This window comes from Labrus mixtus, chromosome 12 (assembly GCF_963584025.1).
Source record: "Labrus mixtus chromosome 12, fLabMix1.1, whole genome shotgun sequence".
Lineage (NCBI taxonomy): Eukaryota > Metazoa > Chordata > Actinopteri > Labriformes > Labridae > Labrus > Labrus mixtus.
Window position 1 is genome coordinate 9,701,175 of NC_083623.1, and position 15,813 is coordinate 9,716,987.

Sequence of the window (15,813 nt, forward strand, 5' to 3'; positions counted from 1 at the left end):
AGGTTTTATCACTGTGGCTTCATCCACTTCTGCCATACAGTGTTTATTTGATCTTTTTCTAGGTTGGTTTGTCATTGACGGCTCAAAGTTAGGAAGTGTGGTACCCTGGGATTCACCTCTTCTGGGATTTGTCTGGATGCCCTTGAACATATTTTTGATAAAATAAGCAAGAACCTCGGCCCGCTCTATGCTGCCCTTGTGCTTTGACCTCTCTGCGGCTGTCTTCCTGAACATATTTGAGCACCTTTTCCTTTGCTGTGTGTTTTATGATAACTTAAGATTAAACCTCTGGCCTTCTTCCCCTGCCTTTATTGCCGCCCTGATGGCCATATGCTCTGACCACAGTCTTCTTCTCACAACCTGAAAAGTAAATAGCTGGCAGCTATTTAAGGCTCCCCCACGACACACTCACATCATGGAAAGTCGGTCCAGGCACCTCAGATGTGGCCCAGCCAACATTCCTGGCCCTGTGGTCCCCCCCTTTAGCTGCTGCTTTACTCAGACAAATCTATGTAAAATAAGACATTAAACACCCCTATATAGTGTGAATGGAATGATCCTTTTGGTCAGCTGTGAGACTGGCAGTCGGGTGACACTCTAAACAAAACGTCAATTATTCGACTATATGGGGTCACCGCTAACTGACAACTTATTCTCTCATGATTAAGGTGCTTAATATTGATTGTACCTATTTTACATGTAGGTGCATTTATTTTCACAATAGACCTGTGTCATGCTAAATTTTAAAAATAGACTCCTACCTGCAGAACAAACTTCTGATCGATGAAGCGCTTTGCAATGCTGGGCTGGAAGTCTGGGTTCTCTAGAAAGCGCAGGAGAAACTCATAGACCAGCTGAAAGACAATTTAAAATAAAATGAATCATGCAAGCTGTAACATCTACAACACAAAATGAAGTAAGGCAACATGTGATAAGGAGAGACAGGCTGACGTTTCAGGTTCTTACTTGAATGTGAGGCCAGGAAGCCTCGAGAGTGGGTTCATCCTCCTCTGGGTCAAAATCTGGGTTGTCACTCGGTGGAAGAGTGCGGAATATGTTGGTGCAGATCTGGAGGGAGAACAGAGAGTTAATAGAAAGAAAAAAACACACACACACAAAACATGTTTACATCCCCAAAGAGCATGGGAGGAGAAACTGCTGGAAATAGATGGTTATTTATGGAAATTCAAAATAAAACACACAGAGACATGACAGTGACTTGCCTTGGTAGCCAACCTCAAGTGGCCACTCAAGGAATTGCAATTTATGGCACTTCTGCATTATTTTTATTTTTCAGCCCTGAAGGTCGCTGCTTGAATAAACAAGCCATTTCAATTTAGAGCTTTCATTAAACCTTCTAATGTAATGGGTAAAGACCTTCTAAACCACATACAGTATGTCGTGTTGCATGAAACCTGAGAACAGTGTGCTAGTAGCGTGACAAAGTTGCAGTAAATGTGGCTATGGCCAATTTACACCAAACAGGTCAGACAAGAAGTCACTTAGAAGCAAGAAATCATGGCAGCTTGTTAATAAGAGCGGAAAGCAACCATTTCTGTTCAGATAAATCGAGGATGTTTTAATATTCTGACTAAACACGGAGAGTCTGGATTAAACCATTGAAGATTCTGCAACTGCTGCATCCCCTCATTAAAATTCGGTACTAGAGAAAATCAATGCAGACAGGTCACCGCCACCTCTATCCCACCTTGTTATTTTTAGCGAGGGTAAATCACACACACACACACACACACACACACACACACACACACACACACACACACACACACACACACACACACACACACACACACACACACACACACACACACACACACACACACACACACACACACACACACACACACACACACACACACACACACACACACACACACACACACACACACACACACACACACACACACACACACACACACACACACACACACACACACACACACACACACACACACACACACACACACACACCAGTGGGGAGCCACAAAAGCTGCCATTATATGGCTGGGTGAACACTCACGCTGAAGTGGTAAGACAACATCAAATTATTTATTGGCAGCTGGAAAATCCAAATGACACTAATGGAAGCGGAAGCGGATTTTAAACCTGGTGGTGGCCTGAAATGTGACATGCTGTATAAAGAAACGAAAGAAACCTTTGGAGGGGTAATGATTTCTGAATCAGCTAGCAGAGCTGCAGTGGTTGCAAATGCTGTAAACAAAAGCATGGACACTAGATTTTATCAATCAGCATACATTAAATCAATAGAGCTCAACACATGAGGCTCAGTATATTGGCTTCACGATAAACCCCAGAGTTTGATCTACAAGCCTAAATATGATGAATATGATATAATATTCAAATGATGAATACCGGGCCCAAATAATCGGCCAGGCTGATAATCGGTCAACCCCTAAAATAAGGGTGAATCTCGGTTAGGCATTCACAACATGGAAATAACTTACACATATGTTCCTGACTCTATAGTAGCTTTAATGTGATGCAGATTTCATCACAACACAAACCAAAGCAACCATATAATAATATCAAAGAAGCTTCATGAGATGATGAGGACTTTGTAACTTTACACATTACACTGCAGGGAAAGTTTAGCAACATTTCTTAAGTGCTGAGGCATTCAGACAATCTGGTTTTGCTTTTCACATGACCACATTAGCCTGATCTTGTTATAAGCTGAAAGGAATGGTAGCCAGCATGGTATTGTGCTACTGTGGCTCCATCCCCTTCAAGGTTGAATGAGCTGTGCATTCAGAGATGCCCCTCAGCTCACCACTGTTGACACCAATGGGCTGTTATTTGCCTGCTTGCTTGTGTTCTTCTCTGCTATTTTAGAGAAGTCTGCCAGTGTATTGCAGCTGTTTCTGAACTGCTGAAAAACACCATCTGGAAGCAACAAATTGTCCAATGTTCTAAATCGCTGACAGAGAATCATCAATTCTTCAGCCAAAGCTAATGACTCCCTGCATGAATTATACACAGTTACACACTCACTGTGCAAATCAAGTAGCACTTTTAACACCTCTGCAATTAAGATGCACATGTAAGTATTTACACCCAACCCCCCCCCCCCCCCCCCAAAAAAAGTTATTATCTGAGTTATTACATTCTGCTTTACTTATTTCATCAGAACTGTGTTGCAAATAAAAAAGGATATTTTCTGTTATGCATTCGTCTCTATAATGTCAGAAATGAGTGATAAATACCCATCATATTTTTAGAAAGCCCAAGGAAACAATGTCATGATGTTTTTTGTTCATGGAAGATGATAAAAATAAACTGTGAACTGATTCCCCCCCCCTGTTATTTCTCCTTCAAAAAACAATAGACCTAATAGTTTCTGTAACCACACTGTCCTACTCATTAAGAGTCTGCTCACCTCTTGTTTCCAGCTGTATCATTCCTGTGTGACCAGTGTTTGTCTCGAGCATATGAAGGTTAAGTCAAAGTTAAATTTGACAGATGCACTAAATATTTTGCAGACCATGGTTTGACTTTGTCTATAATAACATAACAGTCACACAAGTTTAATTTTCTGTTCATAACAGCAACAATTTCCGTTCCTCCGTTAACAGCCGCCTCTATCTGCTCTCTGTGGTATATTATTACTCTGGATTTCCTGATGCGAGGCACATCATTGGCTGAGCTGGAGACAGATGACTCACAGAGCTGGTTGCCAGGTGGCTGCATTGAGCCAAAGTGTGATGCCCATTTTTACAGAGAAATGACCTGGGCCTAAACGCTCATAACGTCAGGATTAATGGAGATGTTGAAGACATAGGGCCACAAACAGAACAGAATCCGACCATGTATAGCCTGATATATATAGTAAGGTGTAACTATTGTTTATGATGGATCATTTAAAATGACTGAACTGCTTTAACAGCCTGTCTCCACTTGGGGGTATTAAACTGTGTATTCTTTGGTCTACAGGAAAGATTTTGAATTGTGAGTCACACAACACAGAGGGAAAAGAAATGAGGAAAGGACAGTGCATGATATAAAAGCAACAGGTATTTGAAAGTGCTCTTTATAGAACTGAAAGTGCAATTCAGCTGAAGCAGACAAACTTTTAATGTACTTGATGCCCTTTACAGTCTGACTGCTGCAATTTACACCAAATATTGCGCTAATTCTCCAGATCAAAACTCGGAAAAATCTAAAATCATAGATACAAATGCACACTTTTTAGATTCAGTGTGAGGACTCCTAATCGTTGGTGTGTGAGACATTTACATGGACAGAAAAGGGTGTTTTGATGGAGAACCCTACGTGACTGTTATAGAAAGCGATGTATGCTTGCTGATAGAGAAGGCTTGAGCGATGTATGGAGTCAAACTGAGGTTGATAGATAGTAGCAACAAACACCTAGCAACACACAAGAGAGCTGAGAGAGCGAGTGAGGGAGGTGGTAAGAAGGACTGAAAAGAAGAAAAAACGCAAGCACAGAGTGCAGCGTTAGCAAAAAGGATGAGAAAGGTAGGAATCAAATTCAATAAGAGGAATATAGCTCAAAGATGTTCTTCTCAAGTAGCTTTGCTGGCTTTTTAGTTATATGTGGCACAGAAGATGAAGAGTTCAATCAAAAAACTGCCTGAGAGAAGTGATTTTCTGCAATATACTCATACCATTAATTATACATTTGGCAAAAAAGGGCAAAACCTTCTTTTGCATAGACAAGAAAGCATGCCGTTTGCACTCTTAACAACCTCTGGGATCAAAGCAGTCCCTGCTGCTGCAGAATAACAGGCAGCACTTTGAACACTCACCTCTTCATTATCATGGGATGCAGAGAATAGAGTATCATGGAGAGCTGTTATCATGCCAGCTTTCTGCAAGTGCAGCAGCTATTAGTCTAACCTTACAAAGACTCCTATCTGTAGTGCAGATACTCAGCTAGGTCTAGGGTTCTTCTATTGACCTCGACTCATATCGCTGCATCCTGAGTATTTAAGATCACTAAGAAAGACCACTGACAGAACCCTTTCACAAAGTAGCAGAAAACATCACTGATGTAATGTACATTAGCTTATTGATAGACAACGTGCTGCTCAAACACTAGCTGCAGGTTCTGGCTCATTTCATGATTGGAAACTGAACAACAGAATTTAGATGTTAGCATAAAAGCACATTTTACTCACACACCCTTTATCTTCTCTCATGATAGACCTGCACATTTACAGTATATAAGATAAATATTTCTTGTTCTGTTTAGTGTTTTAAAACATAACTCTTCTTGCGACTTTGCACTACTTAAATCTGAGGATCTGCTTTTAAGATTACTGTGTACACAATATATGAAATAAAATGGCCCAGCATCTTCCTTTTGAAGCACTTTACTGGTTCTGTGTGTTCTGCTCTGCAGCATCAAGACAACATCATTACTCCCTGGAGAATTATAAATTTGATTTTCGCAGCAGCTTCAATGTGAAGGAAAAGGTCACATGACTGACTAACAGATCATTTATGAAACAACACTCCCTCTGATTTGTGTTCCACATTACTCAGCTCTTTTTTGCAAATTATATTGTTGCACCTACATGAACTAAAATAGCAAGTGCCCTTAGTGATGCTCACACAGTCCTGTGCTAATGTTCATCAATGATAATTTTTCCATGAGGAATTTGAGATGTTGACAAGCTGGAAATAAATCTTTGATAATAAAAACTCGGATGACATGTAAACGTTTTAGTTAACGAGACGAGACTGAAATATCAGATGGATTAAAGACTAAATCTAAAATTGCTGCCAAAATGAACACCACTTTTACACTTGTGAATTTGAAATAGGACCCTAGGTATTAAAATGTTACTCTTGTTGGAACAAAATAGTACTTCAAACATTGACCAACTATAATGAAATCTGGTTTGACTCAGAAATGCACATGAAACATTAAAACGATGTAATGATGTTAACCTGTAAAACACCATTAATTGAAAATAAACTGAATCCTTAACCAATAGTTTCCAGGTCTGGCATCGATTTCTTCCTACAGGCCATTAATAAAGAGGAGACTGGTTGACTCAGCTGTGGATGTGTCCATCAGGATTATCTGCAGTGTGGAGTGAATCACTGCAGCGCTGACTACAGTACTGACCGTTGTGTTCTAAATGTTGCACATGACTCATTATTGTTCTGTAGGAGGATACTCGGCTGCTCCGGACACCTGCTCCATCAACGCTAATCTATAGCATGTTGGCTTCAGATACTCTGCAGGGGGTGATGGTGGTTTTCATACATACTGATTTATTCTGAAACCAGATTCCTGCAAAAGCAGACATATCAATCACTCAACCCTAATTAGGGTACAGGTATTTTAATTATCTATCCATACCGGTACTGCCCATCGATACCAATACTTATTGATACTCTTTCTGATATCACTCTTCATTATTCTATGTGAAACACAAAATATGAAACTAGAGATCTCACCACAATAGGGTGATTCATTTTATGTTTCAATGAATCATTTGTAATTTAAAATTACTGTATTTGAATTTGAAACACTATAGAAAAACAACATATGCCATTTTCAATATACTCCCCAGACATTTTAAGTGACCTCTGAAACTGTCATGGTAGCATAGGAACACTAGTGGTTATACTTTGTTTTTACCATTTAATTAGGTCATTAATGACACAGAGGGGCGGGGTCGACACACACAGACGTACTTCCTTCTGATGGATGGCAACCACAAACTTCACAAGTATACATCACTTTAAAATTAGCACTAAACAGTAGAACTATCAGCCTTGTCTATCTACTTCCTAAAGTCTCTGCCAAAGACAAACTTTATAGCATTGTAGCTCTATGACACATGAAGACTTATTATGAACTCTCTTTGTTTGGTTTTTATGTCGTTTTGATATTTGATATGATATTTTTTTCACTCACATTGCTGCCCTGTCAGTGACTGCTGAATTTAAACGTGTTTTGTGAATTAATATGATAGAAACGTATTGACACATACCGTATTCTACTGTACAACAATACTATCTGAGCAGACTTCTTCCTCTTGAATGTATATTTTGCACATATTACATTAAATATTTCCATTCCCTTAAAAATGCAGCAGCCTTAAGAACCTTGAGGGCACGGAGTAGTAGAGTGGTAGTTTTGTAAGCTGGTGGTTTTAAAATGCAGACGCAGTTGACGGGTTACTTTATGGTTGGCCAACATGTAAATGTGGATTCCTATGCCAAGGCATGCTGTAACCCATTGTGTAGTTATCGCCTACAGTTTCTTATTAACGATGTGTGATGAATACCTCTCTCGTCTATTTATTCAGTCCACCCCGATATACTGCTCACACTGTGCACGTCCACAGTGCCAACATGTAAGCTTGTGTGTGTGTTGCTATCGCATTAGTGTGTGTGTTGCTGTCGCATGGCATTAAACCTGCAGATTATATGTGTAAATCTGCGATCAGTTCAGACGTGGATATATACGAGAATATCACCCATCAAGGCCAAGCAGGTTCTGATTCTAGTCACCAGCTAGTTGAACGGTAATGGATGTCCAATGGGGGGAAACACATCTGTGTGTGTTCAGGAAGTCACAGGATATGTATTAAAGATTGCCCTCTACTTCCTTGGGAATGGGAAATAGACAGACGTGCAAAGAGGATCATTTTTGATGTTGTTCGTTTGACAAAGCAGTTACAATTTGTTTGAGATAGCCTTAAGCTCAGTGTAGGTTATTTAGGTTCTAACTGAGGTTAGAAGTTGGACTAAATCTTAACAAAGACGATTTATTTAACAGTAAATAAGATCACTGCAGCAAACCATAAATCCCTGGCTAACATCTTGAAGGTTGGCAGTATTTTTTTTAAACTGTGCTGAAGCCAAGATTACAGCAGCTATCAGTAGAAGAAAAATAAGTAATGCTTCCTTTAAACGTGTCTTTTTCTTTTTTAAAGAAATTAGATTTGTATGTGGCAGAATTGGATTAATGAATGACAAATTCAAGTCCAACTTTATGCAAACACATCTGAACATTTAATACCGAGGACAAAAAGGAAAGAGAAAGCTTCATATTACAGCAAAAATATGTGGCTTTACCGTGGTTGATGCCACAGATTGTGAGCTACAATAGTACTGGTATGTTGAGAAGTTTGGTAGGAAGACGGTAACATGTTGCTCACATGACACACCCTGTCTCGACACACACACAGCCTTCATTTTGAATCCTGTTCAAGTGCACAGGATGTTGCACAATAACAGGAGGCCTGTGTGTTGTTTAACAATAAACACTGTAAATAGAAATAAATAAGGCAACAGAAATAAAGTCTAGTGTGTCCTCACCATATCAGTGATTTCTGGGTACGTAGTTTCCACCAGCACCCCTCTGTTAGTGGAGACGTACTCCACCAGTTCATTGAGTGTGGCCCTCTTGATCTCCTTGCTCTTCAGGTCTGTCACAGAGTCCAGAAAGTCGAAGAGCATGCAGCATTGCTGGAGTTTCTGGGTGAACAGTTCCTGCTGCTCTGTGGAGGGGGCATCTGGAAAGATACAAAGAAAGAAAATGCACTGAATCACTACTTATAAATGTTGAAAACAAATAATGCTCTATGGAAAAAAATTTGAGATGAGACAAATGTTGATGACAGCTGCAACTTGGAGATTATATGCTCTGGGCAAGCTCAATCTTATCTGAGCAGATTTCTGTCATTCAAACAACTTAAAACTCTACCTATATAAGCCAATTAATTTTTTTAAATGTAAGGTTTTAGTTGGGCTTGGGCCAATAAATACAGTTAATGAGACAGTTAGTAGGACAGGTAGAATATAAGGTACTACTTTAACAATGAGTGAGTTTAGATTTACTAACTGAAATCCTTGGTGAATGGGACAGAAGACAAACTGAATTCAACAGCCCATAAACGTCCTAATTGGTTCCGACCAGCTGCTTTATTACACACCGTTACGTCTGTAACTGAACTGCAGGACAAACAGGCAGACAATCACAATACACAGAGGCAGCCTAGTCATTCTCGGCTTTGATTGTAAAGCCTTTTATGGATTAGACGGTGAGTGCGCTCAGGGTTATTAGAGCTGTCAAACTTGACCCTAGCTAAGCTATAAACAGCATTTGGCAGTCGTCCACAAATGTGGTGACACGGTGTACACTGATGTTCTGTTCCAGCACGGCAGAAGCTCATCCCGGCAGGCACAGGACTCTCTCTGTAGTTTTAGCAGAGGGACAGAGAGCCTCCACTGCAGGTGTGATTTATAGCACTGCAAAAACCAGATACCCCACAGGTTCTGGGGTTTCACAAATATAGATGCCTCCATGACACTTGTTGACATTGAAGTGCTAACAAATGTCTTCATTAACAGGGAGTGTCAAACGTGCACCTTTATCTGTGTAAATCAATCTGAAGTTAATGAATTTGGACTATTTTTAAATTTTAATTCTATAATATAATAATAATAATTTCCCTAATTTGTTGCTTGTAAGACACCAGAACAAATATATTTTGATCAGAAAAAAATGCAACTTGAACATTTCACTTCTGCCTTTGCAATGCACGTTTCACTATTTTTAAACTCCTAATCGCAAAAAAAGAAAAAAAAGATTAATCCAACATTAAAACAAATTTGTTGCAGCCCTCAAACACAGAAACGCACTGCCACTGATGCAATCACACCCAGTTCCTTGGCGGAGCTATCTGTATGTATGACAGCAAAGACGAGAAGTCCGGATAAGAAGTATCACTGTGAGTATCTTTTTAGAGCCAGATTATGCAACTGAGAAGGCACTACCCCATGAAACGGGTAAAACACACAGTCAGAGATGGAGAAAAAAATCCCAATAATTTTCACACCTAGTGAAAATGTTCCAGCAGTGTTGACAGCTGACGAAGTACTTACGCAACTCAACTCCAGTCAGACCACTGGCTGCTGCTCTGAGTGAACTCAATATCTGAGTGTAACTACAGCCAGCTGACTTGTTAACACGCTGCTTATTGCCAATTTTCCAAAGTATCATATCTCAAAGGATCTCATCATCAAAGTGCTGAATGAATACTGCACTTGAACTAGAGTGGAAAAGGGAGCATGATGCCACTGTGGCCTGATTTTGCCGTTTTTAATATGAAACATTTCAGTTCTCATTTCATCCCTGTCACAGTCAACGTCAATCACAGATTTAGCATTCTAAGGCCCTGCGTCCACCTAGCGTTATTTTCTGAGTATCAGCGTATTTTTTCAATTGTTTTCAATAAGTAGAGAGCGTTTGCAGCAGCAGGAGGCCAGCAGCAGAAAAAGCGCAGCACCAAAGGCCTTTTTTCTGAGCGCTCAAGTTGAAAATCTTTCAACTTTTCAGAAAGGAAATTATCCAAATGTACGATATCCCCCGTATTGTTGCTGCATACAGATCGTGTCTTGTACCTCTTCGCTCCATGTCTGCTGGAGTAAAAAAAAAAAAAAACTAATATAAAATATACAGCAAAAAGCAACGGAGCAGTGTCGGTCAACAGACTGTTGTCATAGAAACAGGACTAACGTGCAGAGGTTTCTTCGCAGTGCAGAAATACAAGGTTTCATTCAAGGTTTCCTGAGGGCACAGCCAGCGCTTTTCTGCCCAGAAGAAATGCTAGGTGGACAGGGGGCCTCCTTGACACCTGGGGGGAGTTCATATGTGCTTTCTTGCTGAGAGCTACCAGTACATTAGATCAATACCAGTCTCACGTCCGTATAGTAAAAAGTGAAGCTACAGTCAAGATATTCTTAGTTTATCTTAACACAAACACTTGAAACAGGAGGAAAAACCATTAACATCACTCTGTCCAAAAGGTCAAATCTAGGCAGTCACCAACACTGTAAACCTCACTTATTAGCATGTTGCCTCTTATTCTATTAACTTTGAAAAAATAACACTTAGGAGAGTGATGTTTAAGAATTTCTTGGCTAGCTAAATGAATTCCTGGAGTCTTCATGGTGCGATCAAGACTCAACAAGCCTGGATCATTAACACCAACAAAACCACAAACCGTTGCTCTTAGACTTCAGTATTGAGTTTCTTTTACACAAGCACCCGTAAAACATTTATATAAAATGTCAGGGACAGCATTTCACACAGTTCCTCACAGATGATTTTTGCTGTCAGACTGAAGGGTTGGAGGTCTCAGGAGGAAGGACAGGATGTAAAAAAAAACCGCTGCAGACGTCACATTTTAACGTTAACAACATGTACAAGACTGTAGATCAAGCAACAGCAACGCTGGTTTATTGCCACCTTTTCAATGTTATCTGTGACTAGACAAATTCAGAGTGTAGAAAAATGTGTGAAAAATTACATAAAGGCAAGCAGAAAAGAGTATGAAGCAGTCTGATTATGTGCAAGAAGACAGCACCAGTTATGATGTTGGATGAAGTCTCCTGAAGTGGTGGGCCACCAAAGAGATGAAGTGGAAGCTAGGTAAAGTGTTTGGAGATCTCAAATGAGTTGCAATTTTTCATAGTTACTATGTCTGAACAAATAAAAGATCACCAACATCACAACCTCAAAAGCAACAAATCCAAACTAGGTAATGAACCATTTGGCAATATTTAAAACCAACAAAACATAATCAGTTAGGAAAACACACAAGTAACAACAGTTTGTCACTAAAGGTACTGCCAAGAGGACAATACTGAGATTACTCATTAGTGCAACAAGGATGTGTTGATAGGTGAATTTTCAGTACCATAGGTCAGAGCTGTGCTAACCGCTTCCCCTTGTATCAGGTCAAGCTGACAGTTAAGGATATTTATCTGCATGTAGCTTCAAATTTATTTTGCAGATTGGTAAAAAATCCTGTCATCTAACTCTTGGCAAGAAAGCAAATAAGCACACGTCGCAAAGTATTAATTCCTTAAACCTTCTGTAATCTCTAAACAACTTTTCTTCATGTTAAGCAATACTTATTTTTCTCCTTTTTAAGCATGCTCCACAATACCCTCATTTTAAGTCATGGTCATGCATATGAAGATTGACTTAATCTCTCTTGCTATTTCAAGGAAACAATGGTGGCAACCATCCAGATGGGCTGCCTGTCTCATATTCATAATGTTTTCTGTAAGCTTCCTGAGTAACCTGAGAGTATGTACGAAATAATGTCTTATTTCTTTACTGGGAATTGTCTCTATCCCCCTGAGAGGAGAGGGGGCTGGGGCTGTTAGATAGAGCCTGATGTGTAGATGCTTTTTCCCAACGTGGAGCTATTTTTGCTTTTCAGATACAGATGCATTAGTGCACACATTCCTCGGGGTGCTTAGCAAGGAAGGAAGGAAAATATTTCCTTTAGAGCTACAAAGCTATGTATGAAAAACAAAGAAGAAGAAAATATCAGACAGAAATTTCACATTAATCAATCTGCAAAAGATCTCCATGGATCTTATAGTTCAGCAATATTATGTTAGTGTTTTTTCAAAAGGATAAAACATGAAATGTTATATCTTGGCATTAAAATGTATCAAATATTGGACGCAAGACAGGGAAATGCATTAAACAAAAATAATCTCCCTGTACTGCATTTTCTACAGCATCTTAAAAAAAGCATCATATTTCATAACCACACATGGAATAGAGAGAAAAAGAGGCGGGATGAAAAGGCAGGATGAAAAGACGAGATATTATTCCTTATATTAGGACATATTTTACAGTCTCTCTCAGTGCTTTTAAAAGTGTGTCAGCTGATTTCTGCTGGTACTGCAGTCTGAACCTCAAACACTGTCATCCTTTAAGTATAATGGGCTCCAATCAGAGGGGTTATGAAACTAGAGAAGCCCTAAATTACAGGTTTTACCCTTCTATTACTGGCCTTTTGAATAACTTCTAAATGAAAGCTTGACCTCAAATAACAGAAACGAGAAGCATCATTTTGCCCCAGACGGCAATAAAGCACAGGAGCCATTAGACAATATTACAATAAGTACACAGGATTTACAGGGAGCTTGAATTAAATCTGCAGATTTTTTTTTAACAGCATTCCTCACAGGCTACAACAATGTTCCTTTTAGTAAATGTTATGTGTGACTTTTCTTGTTTCTTATTCCACTAAGTCTTTAAATATGTGGCAGCTTTTTCTCTTGTGTGAAAAACCTCAATATAAAACGAAACATTGCAGCTCATCTGCTCCTTATTTAGCAACATCAGATTCTGCTTGTGTAGAAACAAAGCGTTGCACAAGCTCGTCAGCCATGATGTTATCTGAGTATCATGACGTGTTGGTCATATTTTGAAGCCAACTAGAAATGGGTGAATACCACAGTGCTGTGTCACTGTAGGACAAATACTTTGTGGGTTTGTAAAGAGCAAAAGAGGTTTGTAGGCTGCACAGTGTGCTATGCTGATATTTTTTATTGTTTTATTCATTGGCTTGATTAAACTCCCGAGACTGAAGGAATGAATTTGGATAATTAAACACAATTAATACAAAAATAAATAATAGCACAGAATTATAGGATGGGTTAATAAGTTCAACAACTTGACTTAAATCTTACTCTAGCAAGTATCTAAAAGTACCCAGCTTTTATCTTCTAATATATTCTAGCCCAGGGACTGCATGTACACATGACCAGAAGAGGACGTTTCTGATGCCTGTCACACAGGCATCAGCTGGTGGTTACGGGTGACAACATACATCAGAAATGTATCGTCAGTAATGTCACATCCTGCTGTAGTCTGTAACTGCAAACTTTAACAACTCTGTTACAGAGTACTGTGTTCGATGGATGTGGATGAATTTACTGGATGTTACTTCTGTTCTATGAGTACGTGTGTAGCTTTGTAATCGTTTAGTAACGAATACTGTTCTTGAAATGATGCAGCTCTTCATTTAACAGTCAGTTGTACCCAAATTTAATAAAGCACTTTATAAATAAAAACAGAGTTAATGTTTTTCTAATCCCCCCCCCTTTTTTGTTTACATAAGGCCAGCATTTTTTGCAGTAAAGATAAATCTAACCTAAGACACTAAGACATAATTTAAGAGTACCAAAGACTGCTTAAGACTTATCTGTCCCTGTTCAGAGATCCCCTGACCTGCACGCTCCGCTTCATTTTGTTTTGGTCTCTTTCTGCATCGTTATAATTCTATGAAATGTTGATGGGCACCAAAGGGGTAGAGATTAGTGTCCAGCACACACTGCAAGGGGAGCCTCAGATTCCTCAGTCATGATATAAATACTGCATGTTTGTTGTATATATTAAACTGTGAGCAGGTCAAGACCTTCAGTGTTTCTACCAGCATGGTGGTTACTTTTCCATGTCAACACTACAAATCCGTCCTTGCAGTCCAAAGTGGTTGAGCCAAAGACTTTGAAGGCTGAAACAGTTAAACTTTGATATTGTGATTTTCTACAGCTCTACAGTTTGAAACATGATTACTGATTGAAAAAGCCACATCTTTCTGCTTAACCACATTTTGGATTCAAAAGAGATTACAAGTGCTGTTGCCCCTGAAGAGCAGTAATCAAAATGGAAATCGAGGTCAGACACTTAACTTCAGCTGAACTCTTCAAACTGTCGAGCCTCGAGAAATAGTTTGTTAAATTGATGTCTGTTCCTCATTGTGAAGTGTGGTATGAATATAAAGTGTTTGTTAATGCCTTTTTATCTTTAAACTCAATCATGTCACTTGCAAATTTTAAAAAAGCCACGTAATCTTGCATGTGTTGATTAAAAAAAAAATATGATGATCACCAGATACTGATGCACCTTGTGATTTTGCATTTTCTACTTCTTTGACTCTGACAGTCAAACTACCCTCCCCCTCCTCTAACAGTTTTTAAACATTGTTGGCATACTGAAACATGGAAGCAGAATGGACATATTTGCAAAGAACTGAAGGAACTTGAAAGAGTTAAGCTGTAACTCCTGAAGAACCAGTACAATATGACGGTAAATGTGACTGAAGGCTCTGTCTTCAGATGCTCTTGGTAAGGCTCCAGTACTTTGAGCACTGGTTTGGATTGCACTCCTGCTTTACAGACAGACTTATTCTTCATAGGCGTGATATAAGAAAAGGAGATACATTAGAAAATGAACAAACCACCATGACTTGCATTACAAACTCTAAAGTTTGTATGAACTACATTGAATATGAACATGTGATGTTCTCTAACATGTGCAGAATATGATTGGTGACTTGGGAAAAAAAACAGGACTGACAATCTACTGTAGGCCAAATGTGTCCATTAATGCATGACATGAGCAAAGCAACATAGGTCACATTACAGCTGTTGAACTGGTTGGGTAAGCTGGTACCACATGGACATTTATAGATTCATCTCCACATTTGTATAGAGTACACATTAACAAGATGCTGGCACAACAGAAACCAAACAACATGCATAAATAATATGAGCTGTAATGTGAACTTAAAACTGTAGGTGTTAGTTAGGAATTATAGACATAAATTTGATATAAGGATTGGAAGGAAGGATAAAATGCTGGCCTTCCCAAACACATTTTTCAGAATCAATAGAGGTAATTCTACTGACAATACAAATAAGGATTTTCAGCATACATGAATACATTAAACTGTTTTAACTAGTATTTTGTTCTTTATAAAAAAAAAAATTAAAGCCATGTATCTACATCAGAATATAACATGTATTCTTTCTTCACTTGGATAGCAAGGACCTGTGTCCATTTTCTATACAAAACTAATGCAGTTTGCAGTGTTTGACAGCATCCTGTCAACAAAAATGGAGGATAAATTAATACGATATGTTTTTGAGGGTACAGCTCCAGAAAAGGACTACTGCTTATACCAGGACAGGATT

The 15,813-nt window shown here is 39.1% G+C and overlaps 1 protein-coding gene across 2 annotated transcripts in view; it reads right to left on the reverse strand.

The window, feature by feature from the left end:
* Window positions 1–15,813, reverse strand: part of ppp2r5a (protein phosphatase 2, regulatory subunit B', alpha isoform) — a 40,283-nt gene that overhangs the window by 12,476 nt on the left and 11,994 nt on the right. For both annotated transcript variants that reach the window (XM_061051864.1, XM_061051865.1), the window contains exons 2-4: window positions 8,344–8,540; window positions 967–1,068; window positions 762–854 (exon numbers count right to left, since the gene is read on the reverse strand). In XM_061051864.1, coding sequence (XP_060907847.1) covers window positions 762–854; window positions 967–1,068; window positions 8,344–8,540 — 392 coding nt within the window. The remainder of the gene's footprint in view (window positions 1–761; window positions 855–966; window positions 1,069–8,343; window positions 8,541–15,813) is intronic.